General features: G+C 42.5%; 1 protein-coding gene across 2 annotated transcripts in view; it reads left to right on the top strand.

The window, feature by feature from the left end:
• The first annotated feature begins 11,414 nt into the window (after positions 1–11,414).
• mafa (MAF bZIP transcription factor a) overlaps positions 11,415–21,680 on the top strand; it is a 62,983-nt gene continuing 52,717 nt past the window's right edge. The window contains exons 1-2 of one of the 2 annotated variants that reach the window (XM_040161375.2): positions 11,415–12,847; positions 13,716–14,696. In XM_040161375.2, coding sequence (XP_040017309.1) covers positions 11,880–12,847; positions 13,716–13,761 — 1,014 coding nt within the window. In that variant the 5' untranslated portion in view covers positions 11,415–11,879 and the 3' untranslated portion in view covers positions 13,762–14,696. Of the gene's footprint in view, positions 12,848–13,715; positions 14,697–19,826; positions 19,893–21,680 lie in introns of those variants that run through there. The other variant, XM_040161385.2, reaches the window with a different exon arrangement.

Here is a 21,680-nt window from a genome sequence, read left to right as displayed (position 1 = left end):
TTGGAGAAGTGCATAGTGCTTAGCAGAGGACTGCGCCTTTGATATACTCAGTAGATAGTAAATCCTGTTAGCGCTAACTCCACAAACTACACCACCGACCGATATCCATCTAATCCGCTGGTTAGGAGCTCACCAAGCCACACAACAAATTATTAGGGTTTCATCTGGCCTTGGCTCGAAATCCTGACTCCTTCGCATAAGGAGAGGAGAAAAAGTATGGATGAAAGGGAGGGGAGGGGAATTGGAAGGAAGAGGGATGGGGCAACGATGGGGGAGGTTGTTTAATGAAAGCGACTGATCCGTGCTGTTTGCTGAAGGACTAATTGTCTCTCCCCCTGAGGAGACTGTTTCCTCAAGGAGCCTCTCCAAATTGCACTGCAGACGGTAAATCCTCGTTGGTGGGGTAAACTAAAGGACTAAGTGAAGAGGAAAGAATAATTCAAGGAAATAAGTTTATTTCAAAACAATACCGACACACAGGGAGATTTTCTTTGTTCCATTTACTCTTCAGAGAAATGGTTGAACCCCGGTGTCTGTGTTTGTTCTAATTAGCCCAGCGTTGTTGATCTTGTCCGACATTGTGCTGTCCGTCTTTCTCCCCGGGGAGTGTGTTTAACATGTTGTCCCCAGGCAAGGTACTTGACCCAGAATGACCTTTGACCTCTCATTAAACCAGCTTAGGTTTCTTTTCCTCGCCGTGCTCCTGCGGCCCAAATGTCAGACTTTACTGCATCTGTAACCGAGCCCTCGGTCAAAACTCAACCCAACTCCATCACATACTTTATTAAACATTGTGTTGACATAATGAAGTCCATCTTCTCAGGACAACCGCTGGATAGCAGAGATGGCGTGGATGCCAGCGGGACCCCAGCTGGAGGTTTTCACAGGTCCACTCAGTACCTCGTGGCCGACGCCTGAGCCACGACCCGAGTACCGAGTCCAGTTTACATTTAGATGAATTGATTCAGGGTAGGGTCGTGACATAATGCTAGAAGGCAGAGTTCTAAAGGCCTCTCGTCATTAGCAGGAGATAAAGGGGTTTTTTGAGGTGGGAGGAATGTGATGTGTAGGATAATGTACATAACTGACGATATTTGTTCAGCGGAGGCGTTGCAGCCAGGCTTGGTTTCTCTCTACAGTTTAATTTAGTTAATTATATGACTTTTGTATCAAGGTCAAATTATTCTACATTTCACATTCATTTTGTACAACACTTGTTGCTGATGTTTCTGCTGCTTTGTTTTCTAAAAAAAATCAAATCTGTTGCTGAATTACCATGTTTAGGTTTAGGAGTAAACTAGCATACTGTATGCTGTTCAACAAGATAAGTCATGTGTTCAGTCCAAGTGCACTCTGATTGGAGTACAGCAAACTGTCACCAGGCAGTTTAAAAGCCAGATCTCCTAAACTCCACCTACATGCACGAAAACAAACCTCTGGCCCCCACTTAACAAAACAAAAAAGGGGAGAAAGGAAAAAGCTGAGGATCCCACAGCGCTGGACAATGACACAGTGTAGATTGGAAATGAGAGTGAGCGTGTGCTTAAAGAGAAAAAGCTAACAAAGAAGAGGCATGTCTCCATTAGCTTACTTAGTTGATGGATGCAACGTAATACCAGTTAGAGTCACCAGACTTATGCATATTAATGACATTGCTTAACTCTCCCTGACTGTTACATCTGTCTGTGTTGTTAAAATGTGTTTAGATGAAAAGGATTATTAGTGAATATTTTAAAATGTATTATCAGAGGTTTAAACCTGCTGCGTCCTTCAGTGTCTGTGTTGATGTCCAATGGACATTTAATCACAAACACTAATTCTCGGTGACTCTGTGGTTGGACATGTGGCTCTACCTGGCACCATCGCAATATTTCCAGCCTGGACTAATACTTTTAGCAGCCATTTGCAGCCTGTGGGCGCAACAGGAAACACATAAATGTCATCACAACACACTCTACTGGCCAGGGGTCTCGGTGATAAAACAGAGGTTTAATTTATGCAGTGATTATGTTTTTATGATCCCAGAGTGGTGATTTACTGGAATAGATAGGAGTTGATTTATCATTTTCATTTCATATTTTTGTTGGAGGGAGAAGGTAAAAGAAAAAAAAATCCAGCAGCAACATCTCAATCGGCACAGTAAGAAAGGGGGACTCGTGGCTCTTTGCTGCAACTCTGCATGGCGTGGGAGCAGCAGTCACAGATGGTGAACAAATGTTCTTTTGAGGGAGCACAAGACTTGGTACTTGCAGAGCACAGCAGTGAGCTAGCTTTTGCTACAAACAGTTTGAAAAGCACCCTCCAACAAACACGCTGGTGGCATGATATCTTCCATCAATTCATGATGCGATGCATCAGTGGGATGCATGTTTTCTCTCTTACATTTTTCATTTTGTTTTTGGAAGAACCTTAAAGTTGATTGTATGATCTGTTTCCTGCTGAGGGCTGTGTATGTGATACAGTATATTTGATTGATCAATTTGGAATAAACCCACTATCCGTGTAAGTAGTGGGCATTAGAAATGGCTGCCAGCATTGTCAATATTCACTGTTTTTAGAGAAAATGCAACAGAATATGTCTGGGAACTGCAGGGAAAGGTAGATTTGGTTGAGAGTGCATATGAACTGTTGATTATGCCTTCACAAAACAGTTAATATGCGATATGCAGTTAATATATTGAAATTGGTTGAAAAAGATGTTTAGACAATGATATATTGCTGCATACCATTGCAGTTCTCCATTAGCTTCACGGGGAACAAAAATCCTGAAGCCAAAACCAATCTTGCAAGTGTGATGGAGCTGCAGATGGATCTTCATATACTAACTTTAAAAACATGATGGCATTTGAATCCCACATCAAGTGCACTGGGGTCTTCCCTAGTAGCAAACACACCGCATGGGCCTGACCTGTTGTCACGGTCATTAGATTAATGTGAGAACATGCGACAAATCTTAATGAACAAGTTAAGATTAATAACAAGATTGGACCAGGAACAGAGGGCACAGGAATGAAGAGGGTCCAGAGAGGGTTGCCCTTGTGTGCAGACAGAAGTCCATTGTTTATGAGAGTAGGTGTCTCGGTCCGGATTGGTGGGCCCGGTGCTGTAATTGCTGAATGGAATGTCAGCCCAGTTAGAGGATGTGCTCTGACTACTGGGTGTCATTGTCCATGTGCACTCCGACGGCAGAACCAAGGAGTCACTGCCCACAATTAGAGTTATGGGCTTTTATTAGCCAATTAACTCACTATCTCCATGGGAACTGTGTCCAGTACCCGGGTCATTTGACTTTCTTAAACTGGTATGAATGAACAACAACCATGTGATGTCTAAGTTGAGAATTAAGCCAATTCACATTGTATACATGTATAGTATAATTGTGCGTTTGTCCCTTTAAATATGTGTATGGGCAAGTCTGTGTTTGTAGGGTCAGAGTATGGTCATTCCTCTATTGAAGCAATATTTTCACATGTGACACAACATCTGAGACTTCTTACGTACAGCTACACTTAGATACACATTGTGTAAGGATCACGTTAGTATGTTATCTGCCTTTTGACTGAACATTAAACTATTAATTCATTTGAAGGCTCCATGATATAATATTCTTTTTAAATATATTTTATTCGTCCACACTGTTGTTTGTAACTTATATTTACTAAGGCAAATCTAACGTTTGAAGACAAAATTGTTGACATTCAAATATTTCGATGACTGTATATGAGTTTATATAATATATCATTTTAGCAGTTTAGCCTTTACTCATACGGTACCTTGGAATGAAAGTAAACATACATGTTTCCCATGCTTCAGTTAAAAGCAAGTGATTGATATTTATTTACTCTCATGCCCACAGAAAAAAATGTCTTTGTATTTTCACAAATTTTCATGAATTTTATTTTAACTTCGTCGTGTTAGTTGCCAAGCAGTTTAGATGCAAATGTACACGTTGTGCAATGATGATTTCTCTCTGTCTCTCTCTCGCGCGCTCTCTCACTCTCTGTCACCCATCTCCCTCTCCCCCATCTCCCTCTGTCTGTGTCTACGTATCTGTCAGACAAGCTTGGAGCCTCATTGTTCAACAGGAAATGCTCTCACCACAAAAACTGCAGGGTTGTGTACCCTAGATTTAACCTTATAATAACGTTACCAGCATTTAACCAACCAGCTTCTGCTTGCTTTATGTTAAAGTCTGGTTACAAATACAAAATAGACTTTGACAAACAAGATACAGTAGGTAGATAGAGAACTTACCCAGAGACTTGGGACGGAGAGCAGCGAAGCCACATAACAGTTTATTTTTAACGTATATCTCTCATATCTCTAACATTTGTTTTGACCGTTGGCTTCAAGCCTACATGAAGCTAAAAGGTTGTTTCATTTAGAATCCTCTGCCTTGAGGCCGTTGTGAGCAGCTGCAGCTTCTGCCTCATAAAAAGTGACGCATAAGTACTTGCATACACATGCACGCACATCTCTGTTTCTCCCAAACACATACACAAATATGCACTTGGAGGGCAGTGTGACAATGAGATTCCCTGCAATGGGTGGTGCAGGTGTGAGTATGTTGCCAAGTGGGAATTTCCAAAAAGCCATGAAATGTGCAGGGCTATAATGGTACCGCAGGTCCAATGGTGGCCTCAGCTTAACAACATGCGTCCGTAGGAAGTGCTTTTTACTGGACAAGCAGCACACCTGCCTTGTAAATATTGTCTTACCCGTCACTCGTCTATCTCTGTTGTATGTAACTCACTCATCCATACACCGACATTTGTTTGAACTAAACAGACATTTAGGTTTTAGAATGCATCCACTTGCATCAACTCAGTAAGCTTTTTTTTCCCCTTTTGAGGAAAATTGAGCAGTGATTGATTTATTTATCCAGTAGATTTTCCTCTGATCGTTTCTTCATCTGTCCTGCAGGCACAGACTGGCCCTGACCATCAGCATGCGCGCTCGAGCTTTCTTCGGAATCTCTCATTTTATTAGGAATCACTCAGCACTTGAGAGAAACATTCACTTACGCTCCAATGGTAATTAAATGTTCCGCAAATGAGTTCATTGAAATCATTTTAATTTCCGCTTCAGTTAGATTTTTAATTCCGAGAGCTCGGCGCAGGGCTCAAATGAACCTTAAGCACCTCACCCACGGGGAGTGTTTGAAGGGCCATGCTCGCATTCACAGCCAGATGACATTTTAACTGCTCAGCAGCGTGACAATTGAAAAGATATCATTATTAGGAACAGACACAGACTGCACAATTAAATAAAAAACAAAGGCCTTTGATAATATTGGAGGCACAGTGACGACAGAGATGCACATTTGCAGGTCAGAAATCGCCCGATTAAGATAATTCCATAACCTTGCAATTTGAACGTGGTGATAAAATTTTTTGCCACAAGACCAAATGACATTACCCATAATTACGCAGCTCAGTATATTAGATTATGTCTGATTTGACACGGGAAATAGGAATGATCAGAGAGGGGACAAAATTAATCCGCTCACGTTTCATCGTGACAAAGGTGTTCATCATAAAGGTTCAGATTGTACAACGATAAAGGACCTAAATGTCATTGTCAATCCTATAATTCTAAAATTTCCTATAAATCAGAACATGATGCGCCCAAGCCTATACTAAAACTCTGCTCAAACAGGTTTTCTTACACTTATCAGACAAAACACTGGAAAATAGTTTTACTTTCCTGTTGGCTAATGCAGCATTTCAAAAGCTGTAAACTCGTTTCTTGTGACGTCAACTTCAGCAAACCATAAGTAAATTGTATCCCTAAAAACTTTAAATCATCTCTATTGTGTGTTAAAAGGTCCACTTCCTGCCACAATGGCCCAAACCTGTACAGTCCAACATTATAAATGTAATAATTATGTGTTGGTGAAATAACTGTAAATCATTTAATGACCCTAGAAGGCGAGAGTTATTTTTAAAAGGGGATTCATCAATATTCTCCAGAGGTACATGAAGAAAGGTCAGAAAATATCTCATTAGTCTGTGAGCATGCGCATGTGTGCCCCCTCACGTGCAATTGTGTAGCCATGTATGCATTTGGGAGTAGGCTTGTGTCATTGTGTCCACTTGTGTGTGTTCCTATATACTTCTTGTGTGTAATGTGTGATTGGTAAGATCTATGGTATCACTGGAATACAAGACAGGCAACAGGCAACAGCATCCAGATCATCCACATGCATCTGTCTTCCATCTTTATCGGAGTAAACAACAAGAAAACTAATGACCTTTCTAATAACTATGATGTTATCCACATTATAAACAAGAACAAGAGGAGAGATTGTGTTTGGTTACCCTTGTAGAAATGGGTCAATGGCTTGTATTGGTATATTTAACAAACACTGGCCTGAATACAATGACGAGAAAGTCTCATTAAATGTGGTCTAATGACCCTGTAAGAGATGATGAATGAATCAGAAAACATCCCAGATCAAGTCCTATCTGTGAGTTAAACGAGTGACATTGTTTGATTGTTTACTCACTCGACATGAGGACATGTGATTAGTGTGTTATCTCCCACCCCTACCACTCCCTGTACCGTACGCACACACACGCACCACACATTTTTTCTACACGTTGTCATGTCTTCAAGAATAGAATTGACCCGGGGAGTGTGACAAGACGATTCAGAGAGGGAGGACCACAAGTCTTGTTATTTGATGTTTCCATATCTCTGCTGTAATCAGCGTGCTGTCGTTCCGTAATTGTGAAAATTATACTTTACTGTAAGTGTCGGCTTCAGGCTACAGAAGCATGAGGGCACAAGAGCGGCTGCGGGTTGTTGGCAGAGACTTGCCAAAGACCTCCGTAGGAGGCAACAGCTCCTGCTTACATTGCTGCAATTCCTATTGACACGTTGAAGAGGTGGGAAAAAAATATATAAATGCATTTTCCTAGCCAACACAATGTCCCTGACACAAACTCAAAAACATGTTTCTATTTGGCCTCGCATCAGAGAAGTGTTAGTAATCTGTTATTGGCCCTATTAAATATCTATCCTTGTTTGCACTGTTGCACAACATATTTGATTGCAAAACAATACAAAAACAATGATGGAATGAAAAACGCAATTCCTCTTACAAAATGTTTCACTCTGACTAAATGTGTCATCGTGTAAAATATACCGTTGTCATTGAACTGGAAGTATTTGTTTTAGGATTAGGTAAAAACTCAAACACACACACATACGCAGGTACTAACACACAAATACTGGCCCACACACAGAGATGAAAGTCCTAGTTGCATGAAAGTAATTCAACAGTTAATATACTATTAAGTTGCTAGACACATTAACCTTACACATGACAGTTAACCAATACATGATGCGCTTGTGAATGTAATTATAGCGACTATGCAAGCCACACTGTCAGCTCTTGTGCAATATTGACCAGTCTTCTTTAATTACTGTACATGTGGCAAACAGAGCAGCCTATGTTTACACACCACACGGTATCAATTAGCAACCGGGGTATTTAACTTGGCAAATATATTAAATTGGAATGAGAATTGTAATAAATATGGGAGAGTAAACCTCAAAACTCTGTCAACCCTGGTCATGTGACAGAGTCTATAAAAAAAAACAAGGGTGACTCTGCTGTTCACAGGACTGTAATACATTCACTGGTTTACTGTCGGTCCGCCGGCTTCAAGCCACAGAACCGATGCTCGATCACGGTTGTACATTAGAGTCCCCCAGTGAGAAAAAGCCCACTAGCTGCGGGGCTCCCAAATACTTTAAGTGTCAAAGCCTCCCTCCGAAGACCACGCACCTTAGATCACAGATGTGATCTCTTCCTGACCTTGTTTTGCCTGCTTTGTCCTCTGTAGCACCCTTGGCAGCCTCACCCTCCTTGTGACGAATGGATTAAGGTAATTATGACATGGCTGTGCCCACATTCTGTTGGTGTGGTGAAAATTGATATTCCAGGTTTTTTGTTCTCACTAAACTGTTGATGAGATTTCGTGGCCCCGGAGCGATACCAGCTCTTCGCGTTAGTGTAGATTCAAAGCACGGGTGATGTTTCCTTCTGCTCCGCCCTCCAGTTGAAAGTGTTGCTTTAATCAAAGTGTTTTTGTCACATTAAAAGCTGTGTGACTCCATTCTTTGTCCTGTTTTGCGTCTGTGTTTGCAGCTGCTATAATGCTCCAGGAGCTCGCCCATCCAGACATGGAGAGTGCAATAAGCTCAGGTAAGCTTTGATAAGGTGGTGGAATGTAAAGAGGCTGATTAGATGGCCTTATCGAGCCCCGACTGGAACCAAGCGAAACACCACAACCACAACCACAAACACACACACACACACACACACACACACACACACACACACAGACATTCAGCAAACAACTCACTGACCTCTGCTCGTTCCACTCAGTCGCCTCAGTTGCTCACTGTAATAAAACTAGTTTACACTGTTTGCTGCTTTACACATTTTTGCTGATGGTTTTGTGTCATACAACTTACAATGGGTGCATCTCAACAGTATGCATGACTTTTTAACCCCTTAAACAAGGTCTGCAGACGTGTGAATTCTCTGCATGATGAGTGAAATAAAGCCAGCGAGCCCTCAAACACTTGCTAATTTCACAGTGGGCCGGACCAGGCCCTCCCAAACTTATCAGGGCTGTGCATTAAAGTTTGTAAATGTGAAAAGGAAGACATGATTACTCAGCCATGCTCGTTTTGACAGGGGGACTTAAAGCCTCAACAGTACCGCATGTGTCATTAAGCTCACGAGAAGCTGAAGGGGATTGAATGTCATTGACTGACCAAACATCACTCAGAGAATAAAACCAGAAGTCATCTTGTAGAATCGAATGTATGAATGTACAATGTGCAAAGGAAACTCCTAAGAATTCAGCCAACGTCAGATATGAATTTGTGCTTTAACAAGCACACGTTTCCGTTTTGTGTGGTTTCCATGTTTAAAAAAGAACCTCAACAGATGTTAATTACTAAAAAAGTCTTAAAATGGCATCAATGTTTTTTAAAATCTGAAACCATCTGCGTTGCTTTTCCACCTCATCACTGTGTCCGTGCTGGTTTGATGAGCTCCCCTTCACAGCGGCCGGATTTCACTCCACGTGGATCTCTCTCAGCTCTGCATCATCAATAACTTCAACGAAACAAAAGCAGCTAAATTAGCTCCTCCACTTTCTTCTGTCATGACTAATGAGCTCTCCCTCCGTTGGTGTATTAGTCTCGCTCCGCTGTGGCTGGACCCCAGGGAATAGGGCCTCTGCTGTGCCGTCCCGTGAACAGGTAAGCCCAAAACAAACGACGAGGCAACGGAATGGAAATAGAAACAATAGGGTCCTTTTTTGAGTTTTGTTTGAGCCGCATGCACAGTGTCGTTTTTTACTCCAATGCAGATGCATCCGTTTGTCCCTTTTACTGGAACATACAGCAGACCAGTTTTGAAAGCGTCGTGTCGGATTGGCTTCATTTCTGTGCAGGCTGCTCTTGTCATCGATACAAGGAGCGGAAAAATATTGAATTAAAGATTTAATGGTTGTGAATCATTAAAACAATTATATGTAATATCTGTCAGTATTTCTGTGAACTTACTACGACATTTAGGACATTACACAGCCACACAACAGAGATACAGACCGGAAAAATAGAGTGGTATTAAAGGCCATCGATTTATAACGGAGGAAAATGAAAGTCTTAGCTACAGTTCTGGGCCCCCATAGAAAACTGTTGAAATCCTTATGGCTAAAAAAGCATCTGTCTGATTGGCAGGATCATCTTCCAAAGCTTTTGGCGTCAGGGATGTGACTGATTTGTCCTATCATTAAATATTATGCACCCAGGAATCTAAAAATACACGTCGTCACAGCGATGAGATCACACTTGGAGAGACAGAGGGAGAGAGAGAGAGAGAGAGAGACTATGATTATAGGCTTTTGTCACAGGAAAGAAGTAGTTATTTGTCAGCACCATCTCAAAAGAGGCCACAAAATAAATCAACACTTTAACTGGCAAACAAGATCCAGCCGCAGTATAGTTTCCGAAAAAAATTGTATTTAAATTGAATGAGTGAGCTGCCATGTCATCTGTTAATTACATTTAGCCTCTAATACAGGGATCTCAAACTAAAGTCATCTTTGTTGATGAATCCAGACTAAAGTATAAGAAGCAAGCTGAAATGAAGTACCAAAAGGCTGCTCAACATCAGGGACTCCCTCACAAGTCACATTCACACACTGTGCTGTACCTGTACGCCACAAACAGTTTCTTGGAAATACCCAGTTACTGTTGTACATGAGTCAATTAAAAGTAGATGACCTCTGAACTCAAATAAAGTGCAATGTACAAGTGGTGTATATGACTGCACTGCAACGCCTGGGCCAGTGCTTAGATAAAGTGTTTTATGGCAGTGGGACATATGAGTTTGGATGAAACACTGGGTTCATGGCAATTATTTCCACTTTCTTACGTAACTCCTTTGACATTCTTAAATATTGTTTTCCATCCAATGAATAAATAAAAGATACGTTTGAATGTATTCATGTTTTTTTTTTGTCAACAAATATTTTCTTCATCCTTTGATAACAGTTGTGTTCCTTTGTTTGGGTATTGTGTGGACTCTTGCCGTGATTGAAAGCGGAAGCCTTTGCACTGTTTTGTCCAAAAGGTGGCAGTGTTGAGTTTTATAATTGTACGTAGAGGCACGAAGAATCTCCTCAATACTCCTTCCATATTTTTGGGCCAATTGTCTCGAAAGTCACCGGTGAACATCGTCAAACATTGCAAAAAATACTACTAACTAAAATATGACATGTCGCAAATACATTGAAGGGATTTTTCTTGGAGAGAGAAAAGCTTCATGCCGCCATAAAGATAGCACATTTATTGCATGACATAAACGTTACAGAGATAACAGCCGCAGTCTCCCTATTCAATGAAAGGTGAGTAATTATGATACACGGTGGATTTTTTTTTAAAAGGGCACGTGCATAAATCTATTCAACCACCAATCTGTATTAATAGGTGTGTTCTCGTCTTCTCGCCACGACCTGCACGAATACTCTCATGTTAATGACTTCACTGCACGCCAGCTTCTCAACCGACTCCGAACTCGGACCAAGTGCGAAGAAGCAGAAGAAGAAGAAGAAGAAGAAGAAGAAGAAGAAGAAGAAGAAGAAGAAGAAGAAGAAGAAGAGGCGACTCAAGCAGTGGTCGAGGAGTTAAGAGTCCCAGCTGACAGTCAGCTGATGGCATTTGACAGTTGCGAAAAGTTGGCTTTCCGTGGGGCCACTAATATGTTAATTAGCGCTGCGAGTGCGAGCGCCTATTGGCTCTTCGTCCGAGTCAATTTCCTCTTCCCAGCCTGACGTCAGGGCGGCTCCGGCGCTCTTAAACTCATCTGCTCGTGTGATCCCCTCGAAAACGTCGCCCCTGCCAGTGAGCGCCGCGCACCGCGAGGCTGCATTCGCTCCCTCCCCCCTCCTCCCTTCCTCCTCCGCACCCTCGCGCCTGTTTTTTTTCTCTCTCTCTCTCTCTCTCTTCTCCCGCAATGTATTAAACGAAGAACACCCGTAAAGTGTTAAATGTTTGAAATACAAAACCGCCGAATTCCAAATGCTGAGAACGGAGCCCGCTACTCGCGCGCGCGGCACTGGCGTGTCCGCGCAGTAGACTCTGCAAAGAAAAACTACTTTGACGCGCCGGCAAGTCCGCGGCTGCTGCAAAAAGGACGCTGAAAAACCTCTTTATTTTTTCTTCTTCTCCTTTTTTTTTTTGACTCAAAACAAAACGCTTAAAAATCAAAACTGGCTCACGTACTTCCCAACCAACCCAGTTTGACAGCTTCTCTGCACCCCACTTGGAGGACTGTCAGCAGCAAGAGGATGGCATCAGAGCTGGCAATGAGCAACTCCGACCTGCCCACCAGTCCCCTGGCCATGGAATATGTTAATGACTTCGATCTGATGAAGTTTGAAGTGAAAAAGGAGCCGGTGGAGCCCGATCGCAACATCAGCCAGTGCAGTCGCCTCATCGCCGGGGGATCCTTGTCTTCCACCCCGATGAGCACGCCGTGCAGCTCGGTGCCCCCGTCCCCAAGCTTCTCGGCGCCCAGTCCGGGCTCGGGGAGCGAGCAGAAGACGCACATAGAGGATTTCTACTGGATGTCCGGTTACCAGCAGCAGTTGAATCCAGAGGCGCTGGGCTTCAGCCCCGAAGACGCGGTCGAGGCGCTGATCAACAGCAGCCACCAACTCCAGTCGTTCGATGGCTACGCCAGGGGCCCGCAGTTTGCCGGCGCCGCCGGGGCAGGAGGCGCCATGGCCGGGGAGGAGATGGGCTCCGCCGCGGCGGTGGTGTCGGCGGTCATCGCCGCGGCGGCCGCTCAGAACGGAGGGCAGCACCACCACCACCACCACCACCACCACGGCAACAGCCACCACCAGGCGGCCGGCGTCCAGTCCAACGGCACCTCTGGGACGGTCCACCCGCACATGCGCCTGGACGACCGGTTCTCAGACGACCAGCTGGTCTCGATGTCGGTGCGGGAGCTGAACCGGCAGCTGCGGGGGGTCAGCAAGGAAGAGGTGATCCGATTGAAACAGAAGAGGAGGACCCTAAAGAACAGAGGCTACGCGCAGTCGTGCCGGTACAAGCGGGTCCAGCAGCGGCACGTCCTGGAGGGGGAGAAGACGCATCTCATCCAGCAGGTCGATCACCTAAAGCAGGAGATCTCCAGGCTGGTGCGGGAAAGGGACGCGTACAAAGAAAAGTATGAGAAGCTCATCAGCAACGGCTTCAGAGAAAATGGATCGAGCAGTGACAACAACCCTTCATCCCCGGAGTTTTTCATGTGAGTCTCGACATAATCGTGAAAAAAAATAATAAAAAATCAGATGAGAAAATCCGAGGTTACTCATCTCCCACTTACTAAAGTTTTCATGAAACTTTTTTTTGTTCATTTGGCGAAAAAAAAACTACTAGACCGAGAACTAATTTGTCAACTTTTTACTTTTTTTTTTTATTTGATACCTTTTTAATCGTCTGCGACTGTTTTACGATTTGTAGGGCTTCGTCCTCCGTGGTTTAATTTTGGAGGCATAGTAGGACAACTTTCATCTACGTTTTGTTCGGTATATCACGCATAGCCTGTTTGTCTATTTTTTCTTCCATCATCGTTCATTAGATTTGCAGTGTTCAAGTGAAATCTGATTTTTGACAGTTGATCCAACTTGATGCTGCAGTATACGAAGTGGGCATGCGAGCACTGAGTATACTCCAGTGTGCAGATTCGCTGTACAGCTTCATGTCAAACTGCATCCATCAACGATTCGTTTATGTTTTTACTTTTTTTTTAAACCTTTTTTTGTATTTTTGTCTGCCAAACTTGGAGGATTGCGAGCCTGCTGTTTGACGCCACCTCATCTCATGCTTGCCTTTGTTTTGAGCACAAAGAGACTCTTCTCATTACAAACTGTTCAGTGTTTTTAAACATATGTCTCATCGAACTTCCCTGCATGCTGGACATGTATGGTTCTTTTCTTTTTTTTTTTTTTACTTTTTTCTTTCTTTCTCCGCTTGAAGATGTTCTTCTCGTCGGATGACCTCCAGCATGGCATTCATAACTTTCATTTTATGACCCACTCACTTTTTTGGAACAGAAACAAAAAAGTGACAAGACTCCCCCCCCCCCACTCCTCCCCACTCCCCCCCTCATTCAGGAGCATTTCAGCTGTGTTGAAGTGCAGCACCACCGGCTGGCATTAGGCTGCAGTGGATCCCCGAGCGCACCATCAGGAAGTCGGTCAGCGGGGATCCTGGTGCGAGAGGAAAAAAAAAAAAAAAAAAAAAGACTTCACGAAAGGAAATCACCGATCCCCTTTCCTGGAAATTTAGTCTGATGCCTATTGTCTATATTGTTATTTAAAAAGGTATTCCTCTCTGTATTTGACAACATTTAAACCATTTTTTTCACGCTTAATTTAAGTACAAAGTTGCAACGTTGCAAAATGGAAAGTGCTACAGGTTGAATCGTGCAGCTCAATATGATAATTATTGATGAGATTGTTGCACGCAAGTGTTGGCAAATAGTTTTAGATCAACTGGCAAGGCTCCAATTGGTGCAATTGAGCAGTTCACAAACAACGCCTTTGCAGCATGTGCTTCAAACACAAGTGTGAAAGCTGGTCACACATTTCGAAAAGGGTTTATTGGAGAAGACAAAGTAAATTACCATGCTTTCTGGAAAATGCGTGTCCTAAGCGTCCTGCTATATTTTGGACTGAGAAGCACTAAAAACATGTGTAAGTTAAGGAAAAAGTTATTGCTCTCCACGTCACACATTCTTTTACGACTTGATCGTACCATTTTGATGCTTTATTAACAGTTGAGGAGAGACTGTTGTTTTGTGCTAAACGAACTCAATATTTGCAAAGCAATAACAATTATTATAATGAATAATGTCTGGACATTGTTTAGCTCGTCAGGGATTGACACCCTGCATGTAAAAAATGAGAGAGTACCATTCGCCAATAAATCTTGAAAATATGTTAATTAATACTTCATATTATATATAGTATATATAGAGATTTTGCTGTGCAAAATTATTTCACTCACTAACCATATGTGATGTTCATATGTGCTCGTTCTTTTTATTTCATACAATTAAATGATATGCAATAAATGTATGTAATTGTCATCAATACGTTTCTCACTTTTTTTTTCACCTGTCTTCAATTTTTTTTTTTTTGTGATTGGAACATAATGCAACTAGAATCAAACCAAGATGGGAATTATTGCACTTTATATTGACACGTGCATCTGTTGGCATCCTTGTGTTTTTTACAACAGTATTTTAAAAAAGCATCTCCCTGAACAAATCAGAAACCTCATTTTTTTAATAAGGGATTTTAGGATGGAGTGCAGTTCGCTCCGGTTTTACGGAGTTGATGAAACTCCAAACATAGATGTTCACACAACGATTGTGGTAACACACTTTTGTCTGACACAGGTTTACTTTTTGATTAAAAGAAACATCCAACTAATTAAGAATCCTTTACACAATGATGTTAAAAACTAACATGAAATATTATTTATTGTCATTCAGGCAACAAATACAATTCTTAACAAACTTAATTCTCATTCCAAAAATATTTGCACCCAAATCATAATAGGATGGAATAATGTATTATATAAAATAATTTGCTCTACAAGTGACATACTCATCCGTTGAACCACAATACAGTTTTATATAATAACGTCATGTTAATTGTATTGTTGGATGGGACCAGCGATTAGTGTGTGTGTGTGTCTGTGAGTGTGTGTGTGTGTGTGAGTGTCTCTCTCCCTCTCTGTGTGTGTGCTTGTGTGTGTGTGTCTGTGTGTGTGTGTACATTGATGTCAGTGAACTTAAATAGGTGTTGATGTGAGTGTGTCTTTTTGTAGGACGTATGTGAGGAGGACATTCTCCATGTGGATTTCTTGTGGCATGTTCTATATCTGCCCCGTCTGTTTGCCCTCTTTCACACTGCCTGCCTCCTGGTGTTTGTGTGCAGTGTTCCCGCTGTCTGTGTTTTTCAGACACGGTGTGCTCACTGTCACTAGCCTGTCATCGTCCGGCTTCCCCAGTTCGACCCTGCTTCATCCTGTTTGTCGGTGGGCCCGGAGAAGACGTGCTCTCGCTGAGGTGGTTGCAGGGAGGGCGCATGCCATGTTGGGCATGTGGAGGGGCGCTGGAGAAGGAGCCAATGTAAGTCAGCTGCCGCGGTGGGCAGAATGAGGCTCGGCGCCCCGTTTCCAGCCGTGCATTCCAGTGGATGTTTGGTCCTCTGACTTTGCACTTTTACTGGTGCACAAACTGAGAAGGCCACTTCACTGAAACACAAGCGGAAAAGGTATTTTGTACGTTTTGGGACAAGGAGTAGCCTTGTGGGCATCTTGTTTCACTGTTTGCTGGAAGACCAATTTGCCAAAATCTAGAGAAGGTTTCTGCGGACATATTCAGTCTGGATTAGTTTTACAATTTAGCCACGGTTTGTTGTGCGCGACTGTGAGCAAAGGATATACACAGACGGTAACTTTCCTGAAATTTACCCACAGCGTCAGTTTGACAAAACACTGAGTGATAAATTGTTATCTATGGACACAATAGGAGGAAACATGTGTACACCATCTTCCATGTTTTAAGCCAACACTTGTAGTCTACTATGTTTTGTGTGATTCCCTCTGAGGTGCGGGCTGCTGCTGCGGTGGCTGCTTTGTGCCGAGTGAGGGAGAGACTGAGACAATAGTCAGGCTTGTGCGGAATTAAATGATTTTGCTCATGATTAATAGTGGTGTGGGCCATTGGCTCCTGCGATGTAGAGATGATAAATTGTGAGTGCAGCTCTGTGCAGCTGTGCTAGTGTTGGGTCTTAGCATGCACACTCCATGCAATTTACAGCCAAGTCGTTCTCTTTCCTCAATTTAACTAATTGCATCTATTTGATCTAAAGGAGTAGGCTTGCTATTTTGATTCCCTATTAGTTCAGAAAAGGCATTCAATGGCTTTGGAAAGCATACTTGTTTGCCTTTGCTCTATTTAAAAAAACATAATATCTGTACTTCCCATAAAATAATATATCTTTATTTAAGAGTTATGCTTTGCTTCTCTTAAGGCTGTACGTTTATTTTTCGTGTCTGGAGTGGCATGTAAAAAATGAAAAATGGGTCTCTGTTAAAAGCTGTCCTTCTGTGGCGTTTCCTTATTGAGAAAGACACGTTAGATCTCTTATGTTCATCCACTACAACTGAATACACACTCACCACAGAGACTAGAAATGAAAACACACCCTGCAGCGTGCACACACATGCACAAAGGCAAATCTGCAGAAAAACAATAAATGGCCCTGCATGTTTTTCTCAGCCTTTTGCTGCACAGCGGGACGCTAGTTGTGTTTGTCTTCATTCTGGCATTGATGCAACTCCAAAAATGTCGAGCTGAATGACATTAGTTTGACGACATGTCTCGTTTGCAAAATATGTTTACTGTCGTATCAGTGGCACCATTGTGCAATGGTTGTGCAAGTGAAAAATCCATCAATTTTGCAATGATGCACTCTATGTACGTGCTCGTCGGACTCACTGCATAAGGTGCGTCACGAGGTTCACTCAAGTCGCAGTACGCTAGTTGACAGACCCCAAAATAAGACTTGGTTGAGGGTCTGAATTCTTCCAGGCTTGTGCCAGGGAAAGGGCAAACGAAGCTCTGCTGTCTTGCTGTTTGAGTGTGATTCTGCATCTCTTAACTCGTGCCGTCCCATGTGCAAGGTCGATTAGTCCCCGAGTGGGTAATGTGTGTGCCCGTATGTGTATGTGTGATTCGTCTGTGAATGTGTGTGTGTCTCTTGTCGTCTCTTGGAGAAGAGGATGAGCAGAGGGCGAAAGTTGCAGCGCACGAGGCTGCCCTCAAAGTCATTAAAGTAATCCGTGCCCAGGGGAGCTCACGCTCATTTCCTCTGCCCACATCTCACTGAATGAGATGTACATGCACATCCAACATGGGACGGTACACAGTAAATTCAAGATTAATCACATGACCTTGTTTTTTTTACTCATTTCCTGCATTTCAACACTGCCTGAAAAAGATACACTCTCGCTGCATACCTTTTCTTTTAATTACACGAGAAGATTTCTGAGCATTGCAACAACGTCTAAATACTTTAACACATAACTGACTGAGTAGAAGTCTTCCTTGTCTTTGTTTGTGTAACGACTATGTTATTAGGTATGGTGTTGAAATAACACAGCTCAGAGTTAAACACATCAGGTTCAAATACACAAAAAGGTGTGTATGCAGCACAAATACTCGAGCAAGGAATACATGGCACTTGGCCACGCGTGTCACGGACAGCGGCTCGCGTTGTTCTCACACCCACATCATTCAAGGATTGCATGGAGGGTGTTGCAAAGACACAACATAACTAGTGGCTAGTAAGCTAAACTGTTCCTCTTAATAATATACAAAGAGTCAGCCTGACAATGCTGAAGGATTCTCAATGTCAGTGTTGAGAACACATAACATCTAAAAAATGAATAACAAGCAATGCGGTAAATTCTTTCTTTGTCAAAAAAGAGAAACACATTCATACGGTTACATTTAATGTGCATGTGCTTTTGTAAAGTTTGGATTTTGAAAGATCATTTTTCAGTGAGAAAACGCTTGAAGATTAATGAGTTTGGAACAGGAAAACAGCCATGCAGATACGGGACATATGGATGTGCAGCAGTAACACAAGTCGGATGTCTCAGCACAACCAGGTGGCAGCCACATCTGTGAATGTGACCAGATACAAAGACAAAAAAAGACCCCTCCTCTTTTAACAGTGTAGAGGTCGGTACAGAAACACTCATTCAGTCAGAATTAAACAGACACCAGGGATCAATTAAGCTGCTTATCTTATCAGATTACACTTCCCTCTTTCTATGCATTTCTTTCTTTCTTTGTGAGAGCTGAGATTCTCAGTCTGCTTCAAATAGACATTAAGCGGAAACGCGCGGTGTCATTAGAGAGTTGTCCTTGAAAGACTGGCTGCAGGTTATGTTGGTAATGAGGTGGTCGGGACTTGCTGGGGTAATTTTATATGTCTGTAAATGGACCCAAACCAAGACTATTTCACTTGAATAAATAAAACACAATTTTTCAGTAGTGCCATTGCAAAATATGGGAAGACAAAAATTTATAACGGGTTTTGTCTCTACAAATAAACCCTATCAAACTCAAAAAATCATAATCCTTGCGTGTTATTCTATTTTTCAGTAAATTATACTTTTATTATCATCAAAGGATGCTGTTAATGAAATGCCGAGCTGCACATATAAAAAACACATTAATTGGAGGGATTAGTCATTTGTAACAAAGAAGGATGATCAATATTCAGCCATTTATTTTATCCTTTGTTTGAGCAAAGGCCGTTTTGACTTTTTTGCGTTCATTCCTTTTTGGAACTGTTCATATAGTTCTGTCGCTCTGATGAAATGTTTGTGATGTTTGTGATTTAGCTGCAGCTTGGTTTCTGCTGTGCTACTAGTATCCTCATGCTGCATCACATGCTGTTTTCCTGCAGGTGCTATACACTCAAAAGAACAGAGTTATATTGCATTTATTAGGAAATCTGATTATTTGAAATTTCCTTCACTGCAGTTTATGGACACAATATTTTCTCAATTGTAATTTCCCCCACTTGGCATCAGTGCACAGAAACCAAAGAGCTCAGCAAATGTTTTTACTTCTGTAGCAATATTTATAGGAAAGATGAAAAAGGCTTTTTTGATGCCTGGAGCGACGCGCTTTCTTCTGAGATTGGTGCTTATGACGGTGTTTGTCATGGGTTAGTACAAGAGTCTCGCATCGACATCCTCAAAAGTTTATTTTTCTGAATTATAAATGACTTCCCTTTAACAACAATTAGTTAATGAGATTATCAGGACTATAAAGGCTTTTGAGTAGAATTCCATCGCCTTGTCTGAGCAACGGCACAAGGTTTTCTCAGGTATTTTAGTTTTGTCTCTGTTACAGTATTTTGATGCATGAGTTCTGTCTGTAGAATCTATTTGCATGCAAATTTTTCACATTTCCCTCTGCATGAAACGCTTACTATGATACATGTACTGTGTTTCACAAGACCGACAAGGTGGGAATGAATCTCGCTTAGAATTGATCAACTTGTTTCTTTGTGATTGTTGGAATGACAGGGAAGCAGAGAGTGACACACGCAGTCACAGAAACAAAGGATGTATTATATATTCATACAAATATTCTTATGTGTTTTGTCCAATTGTATCTTCTCCTTTAGGTCATCGAGAAAATTCCTCCATCTGTGATTTCAAGCCCCAATCCTCCGTGCCCTTCCCTCTCCAAGGTAAAACAGTTGTTTCCTGACTCGGTAACCCACAGCTGTCTAGTAATATTGTAATATAAAGATATATAACTGATTATGTTGTTTTCTATTTTGCAGTTACACAATCTATATTAATTATTAATTAATATTAGACTCATATTAAACAGAGAGATTGAGTGTGTCATCGCATATTGCAAATGTCTGCAAGGCCTTCATAATGCTTACATGATATATCAAAGTTTGTCAATTCCTATTAGTATGCTAAAGAGTGCATGGCTTTTTTTATATTGCCAGTATCTCTCATGATTGCAACCGTCTCTATATCTCCTTTGCAATAACTTAGCACAGTACCCAAATGCATTTTCCTGCCTTATTTAACTCCACAAAAACACACACACTACACAGAGATGACGCTTTCAGTTGTTCTGGAACAACAAATCATAACCACTTATCCAAATCACACGTTCAGATTGTGTGTGAAAAAGGCAGAGCGTAAAAACACAGTGTGCCGGACAGCAATGAGATTCAGAGTGAAGAATTAGCTTCTAGTCCTGAAATCAATTCACGGAGACGTAGAGGAAACTGGGCAAATGTATATTGCGAACCTAACCGTTCCAGTAATGGCTTCACTGATTAGCCCATAGCTAACGCTATGATGTTCTTGCTCATGACACAAAAGGATGAGAGAATTCGCGGCTTGGTGAAGAAGAATGTACATGTGCCCATGTGTTCGCATGTACATGTGCTTGCCTGCAGTGTTATTTACTTGATTGTTACTAAGTGGGGCTTAGGATCAGTAGCTGGCCTTTCTCCAGATCCACTTAACTTCCAAGAGGGGAAGCAGGACAAAAGCCATCAGGGAAGACAAGGACAAATCATCTTTAGATGAAGTGTTTTAAGTGCTCCGATTCTCCTCCCACGTCATCACCGTGAATTAGGTGCCCTCTGCTCACCGCTGAGGGGTGTAGAATATAAACAATGCCAAGGTAACGGATGTTAAACGAATGAAAGTGGAAAACCATGAGGGTGTCTATCTTAGTCAGCCTCGTAAATCTCAGCTCCCTTGCCGCGCGGCTGCGCTGCGCTGATGCTGCGCTCTGACAAGCTGCCAGCCGGGCTCAGAGAGGCTGCGTGCGGTGTGGTCTGGTCGATCCTACTCCGAGCGGTTTCACCCAAGGCGGACATTGCGGGCAGAGCGATGTCTTTGTTTTATGCAAAACCATGCATATGAGGGGGGTGGTGTTGGGGGGGAGGGAGATGAGCAGTCTGGCCACGTAGCTCCAGGAGGACAGGCTGAGTGATGGAGACGGAGAGCCAGGTCTCCACGTCCTTGCCTGGGGAAAGAGTGTCCTGACTCTGGGACGCCTAAACCTCGCCAGGACATTGTGTCGCCGTGTCGCTTCCCTCCCGATGCAAGAGAATATGAAATGTATTTACACTGTGAGGTGTTGGTGATAGAGAGAGGTTAACACTCCTTTTACCCGTGTCTGGTGTGTGTGTGTTATGGAGGCAGGCTCCCCATGCAGGGAGGCACAGGAGAACAGAGACCTACATGTACATGTAAAGTATGCGAAAGAGGCTGCGAGTAAGAGAGCTCAGTGCAAATACAAATTGGGAAACTAAGCGTGTGTGTGTGTGTGTGTGTGTGTGTGTGTCTGTTGGTCTGATCTCATAAGGATACTAACAGGCAGGCCACCAACCAGGTGGCCAGTGTATGGCAGAGCGGTTTAGGGGGAACTTGCTGGAACACTGTGACCCGTACACCACATTTAGTAACAACATCCATTTACCCCATTTATTTTGCTTCTT

The sequence above is a fragment of the Gasterosteus aculeatus genome, chromosome 12 (assembly GCF_964276395.1).
Source record: "Gasterosteus aculeatus chromosome 12, fGasAcu3.hap1.1, whole genome shotgun sequence".
NCBI lineage: Eukaryota > Metazoa > Chordata > Actinopteri > Perciformes > Gasterosteidae > Gasterosteus > Gasterosteus aculeatus.
Note: the sequence above shows the minus strand (reverse complement) of the source record. Positions and strands in the feature narration are given on the sequence as shown.